This window comes from Tyto alba, unplaced genomic scaffold (genome assembly GCF_018691265.1).
Source record: "Tyto alba isolate M040663 unplaced genomic scaffold, T.alba_DEE_v4.0 Super-Scaffold_44, whole genome shotgun sequence".
NCBI classification, from domain to species: Eukaryota; Metazoa; Chordata; class Aves; order Strigiformes; family Tytonidae; genus Tyto; species Tyto alba.
The window spans coordinates 8,877,741-8,902,871 of record NW_024881320.1 but is presented as its reverse complement, the minus strand read 5'-3'; the positions used below and the strand labels follow the sequence as shown (position 1 = coordinate 8,902,871).

Below are 25,131 nucleotides of genomic sequence, written 5' to 3'. Positions count from 1 at the left end.
TAATAGCATAAGGGCATGGTCAACAGACCCATCCTTGAGACAGCTATTTTAAAAAATAAAAATCTAAACAGAAATGCATCATTCTAATTGGCATTCATATTAAGATGTGCATTACTGGAAATAGTTGCTTAATTCACTGACACCAGTAGACATGATGTACTGCATCATTTGTGCTCCATTATATTACAAGATATTGTGTGTATACTTTTTAACATTGAATTATAAATCCTGCTCATAAAATAAGGCATACTTAAAAACAACATGGTATCTACAGAGGTAACTGTGTATGCTTTCTTCTCATTCTGTTTCACTCTTCTAAGTATGATTAAAAAGAAAAATTGGTCCCAGTCGAGGTTCGTCAACATCAGCTACCAGATTATGATGAAACAGATTAGATCATATCAGTTTGAGGGGAGGCATGTTGTGTTGGGATTTTTTTTTTTTTTTTTTTTTTTTAATCATGCTCAGGACATTTCCTGAATAAGCTCTACAGGAGCCATGAAAATAAAATCTATGTTTTTTATGTCAGTGATACCAGTGTTCTCATTTATCACCCCTATCCAGAAATGCCTCATCATATTGCTACAATTTGTCCAAACTGAATTATTTTCTATAAAATTGTTCCTTCCAGTAAAGCTGATATATTCTATTTTAAACTATAACTTTGTCTACATTTTCACCAGTGTATGCATGCTAGAGAAGAGCTGCATGGCAGAGGTACATATTTAGCACATGGTAACCAACAAAAGAAATACAAAAAACGAACCAGTGTCTCCTACTGGCTGCTCAAAAGCACTGTTTGGTCTTCTGATATAAAACACTACAGAAGTAATATTAGCAGAAGTCTGTTCTGCTTCAAGTATTACCCCAACGTTAAATGTGATTTTCAACTTTTTGTGCAATTATTTTTGTAATTTAATGAGAATAAAAACATCAACACAACTAAACTAAGAAAAGAAACTGTACTACTTCCACTATAACACTGCACATATGGTAGAAGCTTTAAGTTGAAAAAGCTGTTTAATGGACGGATTTTTTTTTTAAAAAAGTGAATATCAACGTGTTTTCTAGCCCAAATGCAATGGGTAGTGACAAAGTATCAGACTACCACAAAATGCAGTTACAAATATACACTGACAATTTCCTTCTTAAATATTAATGGCTCTTGAAATATCCATCAGATACTTTTACAAAACATTTCTATTTTAAGTCTAAGGATTTTTCTTAGTTTCTTCACAAGTAGTGCAAATACACTCCTTATTCTTAGGTCTTCCCAAGATATGGCTGGTTTTTGTGTGTGTGATTTCTGTTTCTGTTCTTCACTGAAGTGATACAGGGACACTGTAGTCATGAGGATGGAATGCAATGCTTGCTGGATTTTCTTGGAAAAAAAAATAAAATCTACCTTATTCATGTACAGTTGTAAAATTCTACAAATTAAAAAGTTCACACCAGATTACCTGATGCAAAAGTTATTGATTCCCTGCTATAGGGGAACTGAGAAGATCCCCTGAAACCTTAAACTGTACAAGCAGTGTAACAGGTTTTTGACCCTCTCTACAGAGTACAAGTATTCAGTTCTTGAATCGTGTTTGTTCACAAATGTGATTGAATTTCCTGAAATAAAGAAAAACAAAAAGTATTAAAATGTAACAAAGTTCTCAGAAGTCAGGCAACAAAAAAGTCAGCATATTTCACAGGATATTTTAAAGGTTAAGCAGTTTAAAGCAGAGCACTTGCACACTAACCTATTTTTCAGAACCTGTTTAGATTGTATTCTACTACCATGTTATCTGTAACAGGATTTTCAACATCTCTCCTGCCTAACCCTTGTTAGTTTTATTATGCACACAGAAAACCTGTTATTAAAAGTATTCCTCTATACTTCTGCATACTTCAAGCGCAGAAGACAATTAAAACAGGAATCAGTGAATTAATTTTGCCTTGCGAGACATTAGTAATTTTCAGTAGACAGCATTACACAAGTTACTAGGAACTAGAATTAACCAGGCAATTAATATATTTCAACATAAACATGTTCTTCCACTGGCTTAGAATTGTCTTCTGAAAAGGAAGTTTTCCCCATTCTGTATTATTTAGGTTTTATGGGAATGGCAAGCCATCTTCATGACTTAAATAGATAACAACAGTTTTGTACGAGGCACTTCTTTCCAATTCTCAAAAACATCTCGCTATTCATTCTTTGTTTTTGTCTTACTTGGGTTGTGCATCCCCTGATACATAACTGTAACAGGAGTTGGGGTGTTGAGTGTGTATATACATATATATGTGAAAGAGATGATGCAAAAGAGACCATGAATCTTTTCCCTCTTGCTGCATTAGATCAAAAATTAGAAAGAAAACTTGCTTAAATAACCAAACTACTTAGCAAAACAGTTTAGCACAATAAAAAAACCCCATCACTGGATATCTAGGAGGTTTTATGGATTATGCTTTTATGGATTTTAGGAACTAAGAGCAACATCCAGTAAAGTTCTAGGAACAGCTAATGCTTGAAAGAAAAAATGAAAAAAGGAGAAGAAAAAAAGGAGAAAAACCCTGAGTCATTTCTATGCAATTATCCACTACAATACGAACAAAGATGACCAGTGAGTACTTTGATACGGAATTAACTCTCTAACATTTCAAAACAAAATCTCCTCTGGGATCATAGACAGTCCTGTAATGTGAAGTTACAGATAGCAGTGGTAGTTTGAATTACATCTGCAACTTAAATCCTAAATTCTTTTTGAAAGTTATTCAGTAAAACCTTCTGAATTTGTAAGAGACTGGGGATGAATATTTTACGTCTTTCTTGTGATCTGCTTGCCTGAGTAACCAGTACAGACTGGTTATTTTCAACCCATAGTACCTGACATATTAAAGGAATTATGCAAAGTGTGTATGTTCATTGCAGCATTAGAAAGATACTGCATAATCTACTATTCATTAAAGCAATTTCTCAATAAAGGGTAATAGCTCCTCTATCTTAAATTGCACTGAGAATTTAGAGAATTATTCATAAAGCAAGAAGGATTCTTCTACCCTCCCTGGAATCAGTTAGCTCTTAGGTAGATAATTTTTGTCTTGTTTTACAAGTCTTTAATATCTGCCTTAATACATGTGCATCTTTTTCTGTGAATGAAACTGTATTGGTTATCAGTGGCCTTGATTTTTTTTTTTTTTAATCAAGTACCTTGACTTATTTTGGATGGATGTTTCTCATGAATGACCACACACCAGGAGTCCATGTCCCCTAGATGTATTAAAACACCTGAGAAGTAGAGGGTTAATCTCTTTTCAGGCTCAGTATTTCATTTTTAACCATATGCCAAATTGCTTGGGTCAGAGGCAATAAAACCTAAAAACTCCTCCAAAACCAGGAACTGCTAAACCACATGAGGTTCCTAATGTCACACGTTCCACACTTCTCTTGTTACAAAATATTCCCACCAAGTTATCTCTTCAAAGTATGTTGCACTTCACTAGAAGAATCTCTCATAGTTTCAAATGGAAATCGCACACAGCTAATTATTGTATATACAGTGTTTTTAAGAAGCACCCAGACATGAGCAAATGAGAAGCTACTTCAGGGTAAGAAGAATAGGAATGAAGGGAGAGTTGTGGGTGGAAAACAAGACTCAAGAAGTGTCAGCAATAAGTTACAACAACTTACAAGTGCTAGCAGTGCCCTTCTGACATTCACAAAGGGCTCATTTCAAAGTTGTGTTAAAAACAAAAATGACAAAAAAAAACCAAACCCAAAGCTCACCCAATTTTGCTTATGCTGCAACATGTTACTCATGCAGTTTCTGGCACTTCAAAGGCTGAGTGTTTGGTTTTCTGTGTTTTTTTGTTTTGGTTTGGGTTTTTTTTGTTGTTTTGTGGGAGTTTTTTTAAACAAAACAAACAAAAAAACCCAACCAACAAGCAAATCAAAAACCAAAACCACTTTCTAAATTGTATAACTTACATGGCATGATGTGCTTTGACCTGAGTTCGACAGTTGCGGCCCCAGTAGCAATCAGGACGTGATGTGACAGTCACTACAAAAAGAGCAAATGAAATGCTATATTCATTACAAAAGTCATTAAATAAGGCAATGTAGATTATTAAGCCACTGCTAATGGTGGTTACTCAAAGCAGGCTTTGTAGATAAGCAAGACATGATTGGCAAGAAATAACTGTAAACTATATTGGTTTGCCTTTCTAGAAACAAAGCAAACAATGAAGGACAAAAAAATAAATTCTGAACATTAGGCTCATGCAGGCTTATGATGAAAGGATTGGTTCTCAGTGCTATCAACTGAAATTTTACCATTTAGTTTAATAGAGATGGACTTGCTGTTTGAGACACTAGACATGTATCTAGATACATTTCTATACGAAAGAAAAATGTATTCATTTGGGCAGAGTTTGTTGGTTTTCCCCCACTTTTACAAACACTGTAACTCAGCTGTCTAGCAGGCCATTACAATAAAATGAAAAGCAATACTAAGGAGAAACAAGGTAGATTGACTATCTCTCATTATGCACAGCAGCAGAAGCAGGGATCTCAACAGTTAAAGACAGGAAAGCTGTTGCTAACAACAGGAACTAGGATGGACAGAAGTAACATTTAAAAGTAGACTGTTGGAAGAGCTTCTGTTCCCAACAGATTTAGTATTGAAGGAGGCACAGTTGCTTGCATGCTATTTTATACTAAAACTGTAAATGCAAACAGATTTAGAATTAATTTATGAAAACATTCTTGTTCCTAGTTGAGAGCTGGTAAAATGTGAAATTGTTCAGGAGGTGCATCATTTTATGTATTTAAATGGGAAAATAAATTACAGCAACTAGTTCCTGTTGACTATATTCTGGATTTTACTGAATTTCTCTTTCCACTATACAGATATATTTATTCTACAAATGAGAAATCATACTGAAAGAAAACAAATTTCATTATGGAGGCTGACAATAACTATATGCAAACTTAGCAGCTGACAATAAAGCAATCAGAGCGAGCTATTAGCCTGCACAGAGATTTGCACCAGACTACGCGAAGGTGCTAAAAAAACAAGGATACAAGGATAAAACTGACTTTAAATAACTTTTCCACCTTACTGTGCGAAGCAATCCCCACCTGGCAATTCAGCAACAGGAATGTTCTGCCTATACTGATAGGCAAGTTCTCGAAAGCTGCGAAGGCCACAACAGTAGCAAAGCACTGTGTTCCCAGTAATTCTGTAATCTGGGGAGAAAACCAGTTTGTGCAGAATGTCAGTGTAAGGCCTGAGAAATCATATTTAACAAATATGTCATGATGGCAGTGGTTATGTACACAGAACTTCAAATCTCTTGATAATATTACCAACTTATATATAGACAAAAGAGTTATACATATACAAAAATGAACATACATACCTGACAACATAAAAACTCCTCTTTGAAGAGCTAAGAGACTTTCGTTTAACATATTTTTCCATGTCAAACCCCTGGATGCCAGGTAATCCTGAAAAGAGCAATTTAAGTGTTTTATCTAGAAAAATCTCCAACACTAAAGAATGATCAAGCCACTTACACTCAAGTATTTCCAAATCTAGATCTAACTAGGTTTTCAAAATGGGTTGATGCTGATTACAAGTAAAAATGTAGTATCTTAAATTTAATTAGTATGATACTTTCAGATCACCAATTAAACCTTCCACTCTATCTTTTTTTCCAAACATCCCCACCTTTGCCAAAAGAATGCAAATAGAACCATATTAGCCACACTCATTTACCTTAAATCAAGATCTCATCCAGTTTGTCTAATTCAGGTAACGCTGTTATGGTATGGGCAAAATATTTTCCTTTAACTTGTATATCAAAAAAAATACTTAGCAAGTCTTGTTTTCATGGTGTATTTTTAGTTAATTATTTTCCTCTTAATTAATATTCTGGATGCTACACTTTAGACTGCAGAAACTGGCTTCCCTAACAAATACTTCATACAAGTAAAATTCTTTTATGATTTAACCAAACATATTTGAATTCTACAGTGTGTCTATTCATAATTTAAACTCAAATTCAGAAGTTATGTCTAGAATTTTGTCTGTCTTGGCACCTGTCAAACATACACATCGGAAAAATTAAACATCAGGAATGCATGAAAGTGATTTTTTTTGTTGTTAATTTGGGTGGTACAGAAAGAGCTGATGTTAAATGGAACACATCTCTAGAATATGATGCCCTCTTACATAGAGGCTGAAAGAGTCAAATTATCACCCCAAAATACTTACAATCTAGACACAGTAACTATAACTTTGGTCCAATTGAACATTAGGGTCTCATTAAATTTGCCTTTTAGAATCAGGTGCTGAAAGTGACATAATGCTGCCACCGTAACCGTTAGGCAGCACATCACTACCATTTCATGAGTAAGCATATATCAAACTTTGTACTTTTATTATTACGCATCATACATCACGATTTTTAAACATACCTTTAGGATATCTGACTCGTAGTGGTTGTTATTTAGGACTCCATCTAAACACTTATCACCCAGATTTATTTCTAATCAGAACAAGAAGAAGAAAAGTTACTATTTCTTCCCCAACCCCATGACCCTCACACATTTCCTGAAGGTTCTTCTGTTTCCTGAAAAAACGTGCACAGACTCATGTGAGCAACATGTAAATGACTGCATTCAACATATGCTAAAGCATGTGATACATAACTTCCAGTGGCAAAGACAAGATATTACCATTTTACAATTTCACCTTTAGTCTACAAACACTACTGCTAATCTGCACAAACTAACAGTGCTATTAAAGCATATTCCATTAGCTTCAAACTGCAGCCAAGTCATTTCAACTATTTTTAAAAAATGTCTAAAACCTTGAGTTTCAGAAGTCTGCATGTTTAAGAGGGTAAGGTTCTTTTCTAATCAGTTAACATCAGCTGTTCAGTGCTCTTGTATTGATTTGTATGATTCTCTTACTAGGCTGAAATACATCACAATTCTCTTTATATGGGAAAGTATTGTGCTCAGCAAGATGTAGTTTTAAAGCCCAATATACTATGAAGACAGGAAGTTAAATCCTCTCAAAGTTAAGATACATACCACTTGAGAATTTTATGTTTGTGATGTGAGGACACAGGCTTTGTTTCCTTTTGCAGGACTGTGCTACAAACTAATCTATTATATTTCTTAAATTACCTAAGGCTCAAGACAGACAGACATTATTGCAAAGTGAATAGATGCATAAGAAAGATATTATTCCACAATACCACAGAATGGTGCCAAACAGCCAAAACATGCCATCCGAGTGCAGCCCCAGTATAAGTGACAGAAGGGTTGCAGACAAACTGTACCTGTAAAATAACAAAGAAAACCCCTGTAAGGACCTGCACACAACAAAACTCAACAGTTACTGTTCTTATAAATCAGTAACAATAGAGCTCTGATAAACTTGGTTAAAAAAAAGTATAACTTTCTAATTTAAAATACCGCAGAGGAATAATAAATTTTATATAGGAAGATTCTTTCATGCTGTCACTAAAAGAGTCCAGATAAGTGTTCTTCATTTAAATATTCTTTTTCAAAGTAAACTTTTCAAACACTTTTCAAAGTTTAATTAAAACTAAGGAGAGGTTTATTTCTGTTGCCAAGATCAGAAAAAAAAATAAAAGAAAGTACACACATTGCTGAGGAGCAACATGAGGATTCTGTTCACGCTCTGCTCTTCGGTCAGGCATTGGCTGAAAGCAGCAGGTGCATATTACATGACTTCCTTGAGCAGGACACACATATTCTTGGACAGCTAGGTGAGTTAGAAAAAAAGGATAGACTGAACAATGTATACAATTTCAATCTGGACTAGGAATCTTAGCAAATATTAGCAACATAAAAATCTGAAAGTAACAAGCAAGCAATATAATTTTTACAGAGATTCAATAAGAGATCAGAAAACTAGCATTCAGACTTCTAAACCGTGTAGGTATGTAAAGTATTTCAATATGTAGAACAGTTTAAGAACTATTAACCATCAGCAATCTATTCTGAGCAACCACAGAAAAACCACAATCAAATCTTAACAATATTTGCAAAGACACCGATGTGTGGTGGTGATACTCTCACAGTACTATGGGAGTGAGCTCCCTTGGTTCATATTATGTGTATGAGTTGTAGAATTTTAGTATCATACTACTGAGAAGATTTCATGACACTGACCTGCAGGGAAATTGGCAGATGTAGATGGAGCATCTCCCAGTGCTTGCATTTCTCCTGCTTCTGTCTCTTGGCCTGTGCCAGGCAGAATTGGAACAGAATGTCTTCGATACCCTGGGCACTGTCTGCATACTATATATGGTTGACTGAAAGAATAAAATAAAGTCATATGAAATCACACCCAAAAAATGCAAATTTAAGTCATATCCCTATGGTAGACAGGGTTGGTCATACTTACAAAGTTTAAATTTGGAATTTCTTCATCCAGTAACATATGGAAGTTTACATAACTCAGTACCTCACAGCTGTGAGGACTGCTGTAGTTGTAACAAATAAAAACTTTGTATTTTGTAGTAATCCCCAAGTAGTTTAAAAAAAAAAAAAAAAGCAAAAAAAAAAAAAGCAGTGTGACTGAAAGCACGATGAACAAGAAAGGAACAAGCTGGAATAGTTATCTACATGAAGAATCTTTCTGTTCCCCCCTACACATACAGCAAAAACTGTTGTTGTTAATAAAGAGGAGATATTTTGGTGCCTGAGAATCCCTAGGTCAAACATTAGCTGCTCCAGTACCATACACTTGGTGAAAGCAACATTCCAGACACTTGAGAAAGCACAATCATTGCAGCTGCACTCATATGGTCATGGACTGCTTTATCTCCTGAAAAGCTTTTAGCCAGAAACCTGTTTTCTCTACAGCAACAGCCAAATCACAACTGGAAAAGGTAATTTCACATATCTCACATGAAGCTGTTGCTAATCTGTCTTCTTTCAGTTTAAAACCCTTACCCCTCGTCCTATCTCTACACCCCCGATAAAGTCCCTTCCCAGCTTTCCTGTAGGCTGCCTTTCCTGTAAGTCCTGGCAGGCTGCGAGAAGGTCTCCCTGGAGCCACCCCAACTCTCTCAGCCTGTCCTCATATGGGAGGTGCTCCAGCCCCCTGATCATCTATTTCAGTGGACATCTTAAATAAACATACCTGATATCTGAAGATTCACTATCTACATCTGACAATTCCAATAAATCTTCAGAACTTCCTTCCTCATCTGAAAAAGATCTCCGCACCTTAGGTTGCAACATGTCTTGAGTAATTTTGTTTCTAGCATCCATGCTACGTACATCATCTTCATTACGACATTTATCTGGCATGAGAACCAAATTCAAATTTCAGGAGAAAAAAACCCCACCTCACGTCTCTTATCCCCACACTACTTTATTAACACAGTTAAAATTACTGTGGTTTCATTTATAGAAAAGTTATTTTTGGACAACAGAGTTTGAGAAGATTTTAGCTAAATTCCCCCCTCTGTTAATGGAAGTGTAGTATCAGGCAACCTGTTTTCGAGAGGCCGTGATCGAAGTTAATTAAATTCACATTCAAGTATATTTTTCAGAAGTACCTCAGTTTAGGTGGCCTAACCAGTCAGTGTGCTCTATTTGATAAAACTGATATTTGTCTTATGATTAAGTAGTAAAATATAATTAAGAAATCTTAGCATACTCAGTTAATAGTATGAAATCACCTTCAATTCTCATCCAGTATTTTAAATACTACAGCAAGTTATTATGTCATATTACATGCAATTGTTTTCTTATAGCCATGTCAAGAAAACATCAGAGTAATAAAGCATACATAGAAATTTGATAGGCAACAGTTTGTGCACACATCAGTTACGCAGCTAATGTGCTAAATACATCAGATTCTGTTGCACACACTGTTCAACTTGCCTGGATGCTGAATCAGATAAGCTTCAACCAAGTTGTTCAATATGTGATTTTTACAAATACGTTCTACTGGACAACGACAAGTTGGACATAGAGAAGACCTTTCCATCCATCCTGAGTAGCAGGCAGCACAAAAAGTATGCATACAAGGCTGCAAGCTGGAAAACACAAACATTAAAACAATGTAAGAAATGGAGTCAAACCACAAATTTTTCATTTTTCAGATACACTTGTAACACTCAAAAAATCTGTTCAGTGTTGACTATATAGATGGGGGTGGGGTGGTAGGAAAGGGACTCAGAAATGCTCGTGAAAACCCTAAATAGCCTGGCCTTCTCAAACAGTTGTCACTGAGCTTCTTATATTATTACCACATGATTACAGCTTTTGTCAATCATACCTTACACAGTCATGAAGCAGCTCTTGGCAGATAATGCAAGTTAATGTTTCTTCCATCTTATCCGGTTTCACATTTGATGTTTTCGCATCTTCATAGCCAATTTTAATTATACATTCACTTGGAGCTGCTCGTGAAAGATTTGGATGAGCATCTTCATCTACAAAGACAGAAGATTCCACAGTATGTAGTTTTTGAAGGTTTTTTTTTAAATTTATTTTTATTTAAGTGTTAAAAAAAGAAAAAGACCTGAAAGATATATACAGATTCACTGTTCACTGGCAATGGTCCCACTAAAGGTTCTTGCTTTACACATAACAGCTTCTGCTACTGAAGACATTTTCACTGGACCAGGAATCAAGTGAGTAAGAAACAAAATTGAAGGACAGATAAGAGCTGACCTGACTCATTTTGGGTGGGGTGGAGGGGAGAGCAGAACGAGAGGGGAGTTTTTCTTTTCTTATTTAATACAACACTAAAACATAAAATAACATTGTGAGGAGGAAAAAAGTTACCCAGCCCACACTACCATCAACTTTCATAACCTTCTAGGTTTGATATGCATGCATTTTGAATTTATTTCATATTAATAAAGAAAAATAAGCACAAATCCTTATGCTTCTGTTAATCTCACTGGGCTTCTATGAAAAAATGAACACAGCTTCAAAATTCTGATTAAGTTTTTTAAACTGACTTTCAACAATAACATTAAAAGAGTGCAGGATAGGTTGTGCAATACTGTAGAATACTAGCCTCCTTTTAGTTTCTTCTTAGCAGGTTCCAAACCTTCCTCCTCTGTCCTTTGAGAATCTGATTCTGCATTTTCTTTGTCAGTAATTTCTGAAGTGATTGCAGAAGTTTCAGTATTCATATCCAGCTTTTCATGCTCGTCATGCAGTCTTCTTAGACACACAGATTCTAAGATGGGGAAAGCAGGCACGGGAGTGAAAACTGAGGACTGTGATCCTGCAAAATAAAAAGAGAAACATGAACATAGCTGCATACAGATATGGGACATGGAAAAAAAAAAAAAAGTACTCAAACACTGTTGATGGTACACATATCAATCCAGACATCTGAATAACAAAAAGTATAGCAAAAAAGCAATGTCTGCATAACTACGCTAAATGCATTCTGAGCCAATCTGACTAACTGGAAGACCTGAGGGGAAAACGATCTATTAATTGTGTAACTCTACTTAAAATCCCCACTCCTCTTTAAATTGTATTTATTCATAGGACTATTATCCACACCAGGTCTTCCTGACAAAGATGCCAGGCTGAGGATTTATGTAATACTGATCATATGTAAAAGGTCAGGATCATAGTGGAGGGCAAAGCTTTGTTTTCATAGGAAAATGTTTAGAAAGTCCCAATGAACTGTTGACAAATGTGATTTTCTAGATAGCCATTCTTGCTTCAGTTCTATTTTAAGAGCTATGCAGCACTGTGGCATTACACTTGACAACATAATGCAAGATACTAGACTAGGAATCCACATGGTATATTTTGGCCTTAGAGCTCTAAGCAAGGGAAAGGGGACTGGCGATTGGCAGCAGAAACAGCGACAATTACAGTAGTTTGAGTGACTGCATGAGCACGAGCACTTGTATCTACCTATTTGGTTATACGAGCCACATAGATTTGCCAAGTTTTCACCAGTGCTCCACTACAAAACTGTACTGTAAAGACAGAGCAGTTTGGGATTTATGTGCATTTTCTGCTCCTCTGAGCACAAGAAGTTCTCACAATTGCCTCATCCACCAGGATTTACTCTGCCTATTTATAGAGAGAAAGTTAAAAAGCATATATCCACCTGGTATTTTCACTAGAGCTTTACAAAGCAAATGCTAAAGACCCAGAGAGGGGTAAGAGATTAACCTGTTAAAATTCAAAACTGGAGTAACAGTTGAAGGGATATCGATCTTTAAACACTTGACAGATGTAGTTGTTTAAATTCTTACCAGATGTAGAAGGATTATCTTGCTGAACAGATGCAGACTCAGTAAGAGAGGTAGAAGAAGTATTAAAGAGGTTAGATGTAGAAGTAGATGGCTGTGGTTCCTCATAGCAAGACTGAGTAGCTGATGGTGACGAGGTAATTTGGGTCTCATCATTACTTCTTCCTGTACTTGAGGTATCTTTGGTCACATGGCATTGGTTTTCTACATTAACTTCTATAGTTGGAAGCAGGGAAAGGAAAGAAAAAGATCTGTGTGACAGTCTCTACATCACGATTTCAAAATTCCAAGGAATCAAACTCTCTCAAGAGGGTTACAATAGTCATTGGAGCTTAGCTCCTCTTCATGGATCTTGATTTACTGCCTTACCTACTGGTTCTTGAGTTGCATCATGTTTTGTGTTTAAGGATTCATAAAGATAAGCAACATCTGAAAGAGATTTAAAAATATTGATTGGAATCTTTAAACAAAAAAAGCATTAACCTTAATCTCACATAAACAACTTCTATTCACAGCCAAAGTGTCTGACAATGTAAGAGGCAAATGAGGGGTCACTTCTATAGTACAGTGTTAATACTCCTACTTAGGAGGCAATTAGAAACAGCACAGCAAGATCTTTTCTTCTCAGGAAACCAGGCAGAGCAGCTTTTGTGTGAGATTTAACTTGTGCCAGCCATGGAACCTAAAATCTGCTCTGTCTCTATACTGAAACTTGAATGAAAGTTTGAAGAAGCTTATTATTTCTGAGCTCACTTCTCCACTTCTTCAGCTGATTTTACTTAATTTCTTTGTGAGATCCATGAACTCTCAAAAATACAGATTAAGACATGCCATAAATTTCACCGAGAAACTAATTTATTTTCTATTAATAAAACCAAATGGATAATATCCCTTTCTTCTCCATCTTACTTCCACCTAATACAGTTCCAAAGATTCCCCCAACTTCCTACTTTTCTTCATCTCCAGCCAGGTAGAAGCAAATAAGACTCTCTTAGTTTGTAGCAACCCTTTTTCTGATCAAAAGTTAAGAGTATTGCCTCCTTCAGAACTACTCAGAATGGCCAAATAAGCATGCCAAATCTAAATTCTCTCTCTTGTCTTTGAAGATGGAGAAGCTGAAAAAGCAAAACTGAAGGCTTGGTAATTCAAATACTTGTTAACACAAACAGAAATCAGTGATTCAGTTCATTACAAAGTACCTGGAAAATTCACATGAGTTCTTCCAAGTAGCATCAACTGCACATTTTAGAAAGGATTTGCAAGATAAACAAGCCATACAGGCAAACATAGCTTATCGCTGCTTCTTTTAATATTTACAGACAGCATAAATCTGTCTAATCTATCGGTATATAAATTAACAGCAACTTCATAAAGGAAATATTTCAGTAGTGAGTACGTATGGATCTAGAATTTTTAGATTAACAGTTCATATGTCTATTACTGTATGAAAACTGTAAATACAGCCCTGTGTTTCACATTAAATAACATTCTGTAAATGTATCTAATACTACACCCTCCCATCTCCCAGTACATCCAACTATCTTCACAATAATAGGGGAGATTATGACCATACAAAGTCTGTTCGTTCACCTTTAAGTTCCACTTCAGAGCTATCAAATACTGTAATGAGAATTAACATTTAAAATGCCTCTTTCATCTAAAGTCTTTTCCAGAAAGTGAGTGCTCTCTACTAAAATTTAAATATTACACACTTCACACTTAAAAGAAAAACTGCATGCTAATGGACAGAGCAGTTGGCTGGGGCACAACAATAAATATGTAAAAAGAGAGCTTGCCCATTCTCTCTCTCCCCCTCATTTATCAAAGTTGAACCCCATCTGTTATTTCATAATAATGAGCAATTAAATTATTTCTGTAAATCTTTTCAGTCAGTGTTGAATTAAATGGTCCTCTATAATTGATTGAAATAGTATGAAATGAAAATGTATGAAATGAAAATTCTGCTGCCTCAATAGTTATAATTTCCCAAATCATTTATGAACATTTTTAAGACAGATGACGACACAGATCATTCATGAAATATTTTATTAATTTTGTTCCATTGCAAAAACTGAGCATTTACACCTAAACCTTGGTCCGTGACTTACATCCAGTTAGCATATGAAAGAACATTACTTTCTGCCCAACAATAGCTTAGCTTATTTTAAGACCTTTGAGGAAGGGCCCTCATTATTTTTTTTTTTTAACCTAATTATTACATCATCCTGAAAAGAATTATAGGTATGATTCTTCTTTAAGACCACACAAATATTTTTCCAGGTTTACTAATTCTGCTTTCAATATAAGGCTTTCCCCACCTCCCCCATATTTTGCCTTTTCCCTTTTAAAACAAACAAACAAAAAACAACCCATAACAAACCAAAAAGCTTTAGCAGCCTTTCCTTCTGGTGCCAAAAACTGCTTCAATGTGATATATAAAGTATCACTAACTACCTCATCAATTTGATTTCTAAAAGAAGGATTGGGCATGTGATCGGATCTCATTAGTTACCATTCCATGCATTAATTCTTCCAAAACTACTTCTAGGCACATTTCAATTTCAGACAGTTGCTCAGACTTGTCCCTGAAAAAAACGGCACATCCATGACCTCTTCTATAGATTCTTATTTTTAAACACTAGCAATTTATTTGTCTCAAAACTCATTAATTCTGTTTTAATTGTTCTGATACTTCTTTTCTCTCGTGACTCAAAAAATAAAAAAGACTAAGCATGCCATTTAAAAAAATATCATTTACTTACTGTTCTCTGGCTCATTTTTTCTGTAAACAACATAGATCACATCCCCAGTCTGTAAAGGGTAAGTCTGCTTCTTAACCACTTTCAGTTTATTAATTACTGTCCCATTAGTACTGTAAAGAGAAAGAAAAGAACTTAGCATAAATGTTTTCATAATTATATAGGAGAAGGAAGGGAAAACACAATATACTTTTAATGAAGAAAAACTATTAGCTCTCAAAAAGAAAAGTAAGCCACGATTAAAAAAAAAAAGTCCAGAAACAAATAAAAGTTTTCTTCCTAAGACAGAAGTGCAGAGCTACTAGGACTTCAAAGTTAATTTGCAGATAATGGTAAAGAGGTGGTACCTGACATACAGATAGACAAAAGATACCTGACATTTGGTCAATGTCTCAAAATAATTAGATGATTGTTTCTGCACAATAATCTCCACCCTTTATAAAACAGGAAAAGACAATAGGAGTTCTATTCAAAAAGTTCTAGCTTACGTTTTCCAATTAACACTGAGAATCTCCTAAGACATTCTGTGACAAAGGAACTTTTCCTGTACAGTCAGGGATGCCACGCACCATTAATTTTCCTCCCCTCTTGCTTCAAATAGTAAAAAACCTAAAATTCTGAGGTTACGTACACTGTTTGCAACTCAAAAGTGAGAAGTTAGTAAGGTGGAAAAACAGTTACACGTAATTAAAAGAGTCGGAACAAATTATTTTGATATTGATAAAAACTCCAAGACTTATGGAAAAAAAATAAATTGGGGAAGAGGAAAACGCAGAGCATTGCTGATTAATGGAGGTATCTCCTTCACTATGGGTAATGTTTCATATACAAGCTATTAGTGTTTTATAACTGAGTCAAGTTACTCAAGTACAGAATAATTCCAGTTCAGTTGCAATAAGCCTCTTTCAGGGCTGCAACATTTTAGAATTTCAGACTTCTGCCATTCAAAATCTCAGCAATTAGTACCAAATATAAACGAACAGAAAAATCTGGTTTTTTTCCTCCTCAGCTGAGCAAGCTGCTGTATGAAATAACAGCAAACCTCTGCTGCCACCTCCTGGAGGCCATCACTTGCGTCCCGGACACCGCACAGCCTTCCTCAAACAGACATTTCCCTCTAGAGGAGGGGGATGGTTATTTAGATATAAGCACATTCCCTTCTCATTATTTCTCTTTTAAAAAACAACCTGGAAAAATCTCTTGTCATTTAGTAACATGAACAGAGAAGAAAACTAGAACTTTGTAATGTTGACCTTTTTGGACACAAAATCAAACGCATTAGATTAAAAATCACTACAGCAAGTATTGATCAAGGAATCATTTCTTGCTCTTACCTCTGTAACTGCTTTCACTATCTACATGGTTGAATCAACTAATCCAACATAAATAACAATATAAAAAAAATAGAAATAATACCTTAAACATCAAGAAACAATCAAAAACCTTTGGGTCACATTGATATTTGCTCTATTAAAGAATCTTCAAGCTTCTATAAGCAACTAAACTATTTTAAGCTTGCCTTTTTAACTCAAGCATACAGATGTTGACTAGCCTGAAAGACATAAACACCAAAGACCCAGCATAACAGAGACATCTCTAAAAGAATGGCAAAGTTTATCAGTTAAGAGGAAAAAAGAATTTTAGTCAGTCTGTTAGAAACTATATTAATTTTTAACTTAACAATGATTCTAGTGATAATATATTAAAAAAGATTATGTCCAAGTAAAAATTGCACCTGCCTCAGTTGCCAAAGAAACACTAAAGTTTACAACAGTCCCTGAAGCCTGTCAGAGGTCCTTTAACAAAACTAGGAAACACCAAATTTCAGACTCCTGAGCGTCGTGGTTTAGGCCTGGTTGGCAGCCAACCACAATGCAGCAGCTCTCTCTCCCTTCCCCTCCGGCAGTGAGAAGGGACAGAGAGCCAGGCTTGGGGTTCGAGATAGGACTGGGATGGGGAAAAATCCCCCTTTATGATCACGAGCAAGAGGCAGACTCGTTAGGGGAAGGAAAAAAAGAACATACATTTATTACAGACACTAACAACACATAACAGAGTAGGACAGTGAGAAGCATTGCCACATCTTGAGAACACCTTCCCCCCACCCCTCCCTTCTTCCCGGGCTCAGCTCTGCTCCCGATAGCTCTACCTCCTCCCCCAGTGGCACAGGGGCAGGGAATGGGGGGTGCAGTCAGCGCTGCCACTATTAAAGATCCCCATAAAATAAGTACAATGAGAATCTCAAATACGAAGGCCATCCATTAAGACTTAATGAATTGATACCAACTGGCTGTAGAATTTGAGATGGAGAAGAAAAACGGTACTATCCGATATAAATGGTCTACGTTGTGAAACAATGTCACTAAAGGTCCCAATGTCACTTTTCTATAGACTGGAAGAAAAAAAAGTCAGGCCTTGACTCAATTCCAAAGTGGTTGATAATTCTAGTTTGTTTAATGAACCATACTTCACCTTAACTTCCCAATCCCAACTGCTGTGAAGAATTGATGCAAAGAGCTGTATTTTACTCAGAACAGGCTTACTTTAAAGTAGGTGAATGATCCAGGTGTTGTAAGACACTATGGTATCCTTCCGAGAAAAATCCCAGTCTGTTACTATTTAGTAATTACTAGTGTCCATCCAGGAAAAGAATAATTTATGCAAAAGCTTCTAGGTTAATAGTTATCTGCTACTTAAATGCACACACGGTAAATGGAAATGAGTTTTGAATTCTATTAAGTTACAGAATCCCTTCTGTACTGTATCATTCTACATTCTTTTAATGTTCACAGAAATAGTATTGACTGGTAAAGTAAGGAGAATTCAGTAGCAGAAAGAACATCAGCATCAAATCAACCTCAAATTTACCCACAGAAAGAAAGTATCTGTTTGCTTGCCTATCACGAGTGTCAGCCTTGTGGAAATAGTTTCCTGCTCTGAAACATCACTTACTGTTTTTTTTTAAAAAAAAAAAAAAAAAAAATTACCTTAGTTGCCTTTAAAATTTCTTTTTCAAAATGGAGAATCTTACAATTGCTTTTACTTAGGGCAAGCCAACTACTGCTTTCGCTGTGCTAGGTCAGCTTGTATAATTTGTTTTCTTTCAAGCAGTATAAGGCAACTAGTGCATGGTATGGAAAATACAGGAGAAACATATCTCATAAAAGGGCAAGTCTGTGAATATTTTATGTACTATTTGCTAACTCTTGGCTTTTGTATTTCCAAACTTCTATTTACTCAATAATTCTGAGCTCTCTACACATTTTCTTTCACCTACAAATTTATGATAATACCTCCCAAAGTAGATCCAAGAACTCACTATGCTACCAGGGAGATAAAAACCAATGTTGTCTATCTACATATATTTGATTATATTCTTTGGTTTACTTGCAATACAGAAACAAAGTCCACTGAGTTCAACTGTCTCACACTAGCTGCCTCCTTCAATGCATTCCTCCTCACCAGAAAAATCTGAACTTGACCACAGCAACATTTCCATTTCCAAACTATTTTCCACTTCAGAGAAGAAAAAGCTGACATCGCAGTATTTTTCTGGGACTCTGGGCATCTGTGTTGCCAACTCAAACAATCAAACATCTTCTTCCAGCCTGCTTAATTTTTTGAAGCTCTTCTGATATTTGGCACAAACAGTGGAAGACCCAGAAGAACAGACAGTCTTCTACAAGTAGTCATATCAACCTGTTCAGTCTCTTGATTCAGCAAATGGTTGTCACACTTCATATCAACTCACAGGCAAGCAGAACACAAAGGATCTTATTCTTTTTTTGTTAAATACATAAAGGCACAACATGTATAAGCAGCTAATTGGTAGTACTTCATAGTACTCCATAGCTGCAGCCTTTCTATTACAAAGCTCCACCTTTTCATGAATATATCATATAGAAAATTAACTTTAATTTGCCTTTTCTAGTTTTCTGCTGGCTGCACTTTCTGCCTCAGGGTGTGTGCGTGTGTAGGGAAAAAAAAAAAAAAAAAGGCAGGCAGGAATGTTTCTGCATCACTCACCATTTCTTTAGCTTGTATTATCATGACATTGGTCTAAACCAATTCTACCAGCTACATGCAACTGAAACTATGGATAGTTTCTCAAGCTTAGATTTACAGCTACATTCCTTGACTGCCATGCTAGGCAAACATGGCCTGATTTGTTGTTTGAAACATCTTGAAATTTGAGATAACATGGGAGAGTGAAAATTATAAGCCATTTATTTCCTACACATCCTAGCTAGGCCTGGTATTTTTCTCTAAAATTTAGCATTCCATCCCACAGCTTCTGGGAGAATAGGCCCACCAGAGATCTATCCAGGGACCTATCCTAGTTACTCTCTTTAGCTACAACCTAGAAGTGGAGAGGAAATACACCCTCATCAAGTTTGCAGATGACACCAAAGCAGGGGCAGAGCTGAGATGCCATTCAGAGGCACTTAGGCAGGTTAGAGGAATGGGCTGATGGGAATGTCATGACATTCAACAGGGACAAACCCTAAGTCTTGCACCTGGGATGGAATAACCACCTGCAACAGTAGTACAGGCTAGAGACCAACCAGCAAGGGTTCTTGGTGGGTCTTATGACTATGCGTAAAATCACACAGCTTGGATTTATGCCTAGGCTTAAGTCAGCAGCATGCCCTGGCAGTGATGAAGGCCTACAGCACACTTGGCTGGTTGTATTAACAGGGGTGTAGTCAGAAACTTAAGTGAAGTGATTATTACTCCCCTTTACAGAACTCATCAGTCCACATTTTAAATATTACATCTAGTTTTGAGTCAGGTAGTACAAGGAAGGTCTTGATAAACTCAATCAGGTCCAGCAGAGAGCCATCAACATGACCACTGGGCTGGAGCACAAGACCTATGAGCTAAGGGGCTAGGGGAACTGTGCTTTTTTTGCCCGGGAAAAGGCAGGTTGGTGAGCAGGGGGCCTAATAGCAGCCTTCCAGTACCTATGAGGAAGTTACCAAGACAGAGACAGGTTCTTCACTAAAACAGCAAAGGTTTTAAATTGAAACAAGGTTTAATCAAACAGTTGCGAGGAAAGAAAAAAAAATAAAGTAAAAAAAAAAAAATCACTATGAGGATAATTAAGGTCTAGAATAAGGGCGCAGAGAGGCTACAGAATCTCTGTCCTTGGAGGTTTTAAGACCTGAGTAGAGAAAGCCTAAACAACCTAGTCCAAATCCAGCAGTGGCCCATCTTTGGCAGCGTTTGACCTAAGTGACCTCCTGAGGTCTCCTCCAATCTGAATATTCTATATGTTCTCTTTTACTTGAGGAAATAAAATAAGAAGAAATGCATAGCCCATGTAAATATCTGGAAGTGGGCTCCTCACCCTGAAGATGATTCCTTTTAATATCAACATAGCTACTAATTGATCAAGAGACAGAAAAGGAGCAGAGGTGCAAAAATTCTGCTGAAAGAAGAATGTCAATTAAAGCTCATACATTCTGCCAGTGCACCTCAAAATTGTGCATGCCATTCATCAGTTCAAAGGTTTTTCAGAATTTTCTTGGAGAGATTTTTGTCAAAAGCTAAGCAGGTACTTGAGTCTAACCTTGAGCTACCAAAACAATATATTTAATTGCATTCTGATATGTTGGAATAAGGATTCAGCATGACACCCTTCAAAACCTCAAGTGTGAAATTTCCTCTTTATGTATGTACATCAATATATTTTGAAGTGTCTTCTTTGTCTTTGGGTAAAATGCCTTCCAGACATGAAAAATGGGGGGAGCTGGCAGAAAAGTATTATTTGTTTCTTTACTGACTGCAATAACCTGGCAGCAAAAGCATGTGGTTTACAGAAGCATTTTAAAATGTCATGGAGTTCTTGAAAAGTAATAAACCAGAAGCTTTTGGCAGTCTTGGAAAAAAAAATCCAGTCAAGAATGAAGCAGATGAAAATTTGAAGAGCGTTACAACCTCCTCCTAAGAAACACCCTTCCACTCAAATTTCTATCTCAAATTTTATAAAGAAAAATAGAAAACAAACTAAAATCCACTGGAAAACACCTACAACCCCTGCCGTGCTATTTGTACTCCCACAGTAGCCTTAGAACTCCACAGGAAATAGCCTCACCAGTATAGCAAGTTCACTAGCCTTCAGTATGTGAAGTAGTATGTAATTAACCTCATATACTAAAAGTAGCTCCACTAAATTATCTTAGCTTTTTAACAGTAGTTCTGGTGAAGTATGTACTTATATCTTTCTACGTGAAAGGCTTTCGTTCTCACACCCCTAATTTAACACAGAAACACCCAAAGAAAAAAATAATCATTCTGGTTAAACAAAAGAAACAAAACTGAAATATCAATAGTAGAAATCTAGCAAACATCTTTTATTATGAAATTGGACTGAATAGGCTCTAATCTCCATCTGACATGCCTACCACAACTGCTAGATTACTACAGCACTTATGTTATATAGACAATGGATATTTTGAATACCAGAAAGATGTGTAACAAGTACAGATTTTTACTCCACATCTATTTTATGCTTTGAGATCATCACTGCAGGTATTTTCTTCCCTACACAAGTGCTTGAAATAAGAATACTCATGCTTAGAGCTTTTAAGAACACTGGCATCACTTTTTTTCACAAGTCTAAAGAACTATGTGATAGAACTATTACATCAACAGTATTTTTCATCCAATAGACTACAAATTCCTTTGTAGAGAAAATAATATTTAGAAAGAGCCAAAAAACCCTCAAACCTAGATGTAAAAGCAGGGGAAAAAAAAAATAAAAAAAAACAACAAAAAAAAGTATTTACTATTGATGCCTCAACCAATACACAAGATTCTACTCCACAGACTAAAAAGATTCTACTCCACAGACTAAAAAGATTCTACTCCACAGACTAAAAAGATTCTACTCCACAGACTAAAAAGATTCTACTCCACAGACTAAAAAGATTCTACTCCACAGACTAAAAAGATTCTACTCCACAGACTAAAAAGATTCTACTCCACAGACTAAAAAGAAGGTAAGAGTAGAAGTTCACGGAAGAACCAACCTTGTATCTTCCAATGACACTTGACCAGATTCTTCATCCACCGTGATTTTACAGTGATCTCCAGACACCAACTTGTTGCCAGGGAAAGATAAGTCACAGCCTTAAAAAGAAAGCAGATTTTCCAGTGTGCTTAAAAATACACATTACACAGACAGATCAGCATTCTACATGGCTATAAATGCACAACAAACTGACTCACGTACATCTGCAATAGTTCAAAACTTCTACTGGCATATAGGCAGCAACACAGTCTAGTCTTTGATGCATAAATACAAGTGGTAAGATAGCCCCATGTTCTGATATAAACTTATTTCAACCATTTCAAGATGTTTTAGTTCTTTTCCCTCTCCCCCCAGTCTAGCCCTTATAGATGGAAATCAAATCACAATTACTCTATTCTAGAGTGCTACAGAGATAAATTCATACACATTTAAAGCGTTCTTTCTAAACTCTAGAGGCATACATCATGGAGCACACAGCTCGTTTTCCACATCGTTGTAACATTTTCATTGGATTTAACTTCTCCTTCCTTTTGGTATACTGGAGGGAAGTAGTAGGAATCAGCAGCTGAATAATAAGAGAGTATCACTGTTCTGTATTAGTCTTTTTCTTTTGTTTGTTTTTAAATAGGAAAATTTTACTCATCTCTGTTGACAGCGCTATTACATTAATAATGCTGAAGGGAGATTAAGAATAGTCTCCAGGACTAAGATTTAGGGATATGCAGAAGTGTAATGACAAGGTTGACACAATGGAAACCTTCCTACATACAGCTCCAGGGCTCTGAGCAAATCTAGTATTTTTATTTCACTTGAACACTGAATGTTCAAGGTTCCCCACTAATCTCTCTCACAAATGACTCAAAGTACTTGCTTGCATAAAAGTTATAATTAACAAACATGATTCACTTCCACCTATTCACACTGTATCTCAGCCTGCAAGAACAATGTATCCAGAAAGTAGTCGCCACTACATATGCCGGTGACAGTTTATCACTAGTCTACTCCTAATATTCAAGGAACAATCAACAGCTAGTAATTGCTGCCACACAACTTGTGATGCTAGGAAGCCCACTGGAAGTGAGTAGACCAATTTTATTCAGGAGCATGCCAGCATTCCCATTCTATTCTACAGAGTTAAACTTTCATATGGGAGCAGAAAGGACAGAATGCTCTAAACAAGCATTTCTAATACTCCTGAAGATTTTCTAAGTGATACTTAGGATCTAAAGCTTAGTATTCCTGCAACCACTCATTATATTAATCCATTAGCAGTTACGGAAGCAATAGAATATGTAAAAATTCCTATTTTTTTCTGCAAGATAACTCTCAACTAGACCTCAATTTGAAGAATTTACCTACAGCTTAGATAATAAGCAATCTAAATAATGTAAATAGGCAAAAATTTTTTTCTATGGTACACTGTCTAATTTTCTCATAGAGCTATAGTATCTGATGTTTGTTCAAGACCATTTACCGAATGTGACTGGTCAGTCAAATAGCTTGAACTGATGAACAGGAAACTGAAAATTAGTGTAGTTAGGGCAGAGTAAAAAAATTAAAACACTGCAATGATTGTTTTAAATACAGTAAGTATGAAATCCCTTAAAATAACGGCAAGCAGTAAAAGCCCTAGACTCTGGGAATGAAGCTTTCAAATCCACTCTCAGAAACTTTCAGTACTTGTTGGCAATCTTTATATGGCCAGAAGAATTAAGGTTTTTTATGTGGGCGTTTTCCTTTCTGTGAAGCATAAGCATTTTGCATTGCAGTTCCAACTTATTTTAACCACAGAAATAAAATGAGAAAGTAAACAGGACTGATACACAGAAACTCTTCTGAATCAACGATTGTTTCTTCTTATTTGTACAAGCTGTCACAGACAATGTAAAAGGCATATTCACTTTTAAACGTGCACATGTTGTAAGTTGGTAAAAAAGAAAAGGTCGGTGTAAAGCTTCCTCTTCACACAGAGTCAAGAGGTAAATTAGGAATAAGGGACCACCTGGCAAGCACCTCCAACAGCTGAAAGCACCAAACCAAATGAGTTTCAGTCCACTTTCCAATGTTTTAAAGGCCAGGAGGGTGAATCACTGCAGTCCCCCGAACACCGCCCTACGCCAGCACAACGTGTCCCTGTCCCACCTTTCTTCCGACCAATTGTCCATTCTCTTTTCAGCAGCAAGACGTGCGGCTCTGCCTCATCAGCACCCAGCCGGATCAGCTTCCCCCAGGGCTGCTGCTGGCTCTGCTCGCGTCCTTCCGAGTGCTCCATTTGGATTCACATCTGACAAAAACAAACAAAGCGAACCCAAACCCCACCATCGCACAGCACCCTGCGGGGAGAGGGCTTTCTTGGGGCCGGCAGCCACCTCCCCCTCCCGGGGGCCGGGCCCTGCGCGCCACCGCCCCGCAGCCCCTCACACCCCAGGAGCTCCCCCGGCCCCTGCCCTGCCCGCTTCCTTTTGTGCGGAGTTGGAAAGCCCTCCCCCTAGGCCACTCGGCCCCCCGCAGCCAGCCCACTCCCTTCCCTTCTCCCCCACCCCACAGGGCCGCTCCCCGCTGAGGGGGGGGTGGAGCGGGCTGGGGCGGCCAGCCGGCCTCCCTCCCTCCCGCCGCTCACTTCTCTCCCCAACTTTCCGCCCTCCGCGCCCAGCGGGCTCCGCTGCCCCGGCGGCGAGGGGAGGGCAGGGGGTGCCGCGCCCCCCACTCCCGCCCGCCCCCGCCCGCCCGGCGCCGGCCCTTACACCCAGTCCCGCGGCCGAGGCGGCTCCTGTCAACAGACATTGCCACCATCAGCTGATCCGGGCGGGGCAGGGCCAGGCTGCCATTGGAGGCGGTGCACAGCGGCCATAGAGAACGCACCGGGGAGAGAGGCGGACCTTCCGGCGACCACCACCGAGCCGCACTAGCTAGAGCGTCGCCGTACATAGGGAAAAAGCGAGGCTTGGGGACCGGAGACGTCTTGGCGGACATCTTGGGTGTGGGCCAGCTCTCAAGTGGGACAAGGCGCTCGCCGCCATCTTTGTTTCGGGCGGGTCGAGCGCCTCACAGCGAGTTGTG

At 37.3% G+C, this 25,131-nt stretch overlaps 1 protein-coding gene across 5 annotated transcripts; it reads right to left on the bottom strand.

Moving 5' to 3' along the window:
* Positions 1 to 429: 429 nt before the first annotated feature.
* CHFR (checkpoint with forkhead and ring finger domains) lies at positions 430 to 24,952 on the bottom strand. Of its 5 annotated transcripts, none has more exons than XM_042805150.1 (18): positions 24,934 to 24,952; positions 24,214 to 24,355; positions 22,070 to 22,169; positions 15,039 to 15,148; positions 12,646 to 12,705; positions 12,280 to 12,492; positions 11,070 to 11,282; positions 10,320 to 10,476; positions 9,923 to 10,077; positions 9,174 to 9,336; positions 8,198 to 8,340; positions 7,668 to 7,787; positions 7,255 to 7,338; positions 6,467 to 6,537; positions 5,407 to 5,494; positions 5,126 to 5,233; positions 3,974 to 4,046; positions 430 to 1,617 (listed from the first exon to the last, which is right to left on the bottom strand). In XM_042805150.1, the coding sequence occupies exons 2-18, from the start codon at positions 24,341 to 24,343 to the stop codon at positions 1,575 to 1,577; spliced, it is 2,031 nt and encodes a 676-aa protein (XP_042661084.1). In that variant the 5' UTR covers positions 24,344 to 24,355; positions 24,934 to 24,952; the 3' UTR covers positions 430 to 1,574. The 5 variants fall into 5 exon arrangements, with proteins under 5 accessions (XP_042661084.1, XP_042661082.1, XP_042661083.1 ...); XM_042805148.1 differs by lacking the exon at positions 24,934 to 24,952 and adding an exon at positions 24,816 to 24,927; XM_042805149.1 differs by lacking the exon at positions 24,934 to 24,952 and adding an exon at positions 24,692 to 24,799.
* Between the last annotated feature and the right edge of the window lie 179 nt (positions 24,953 to 25,131).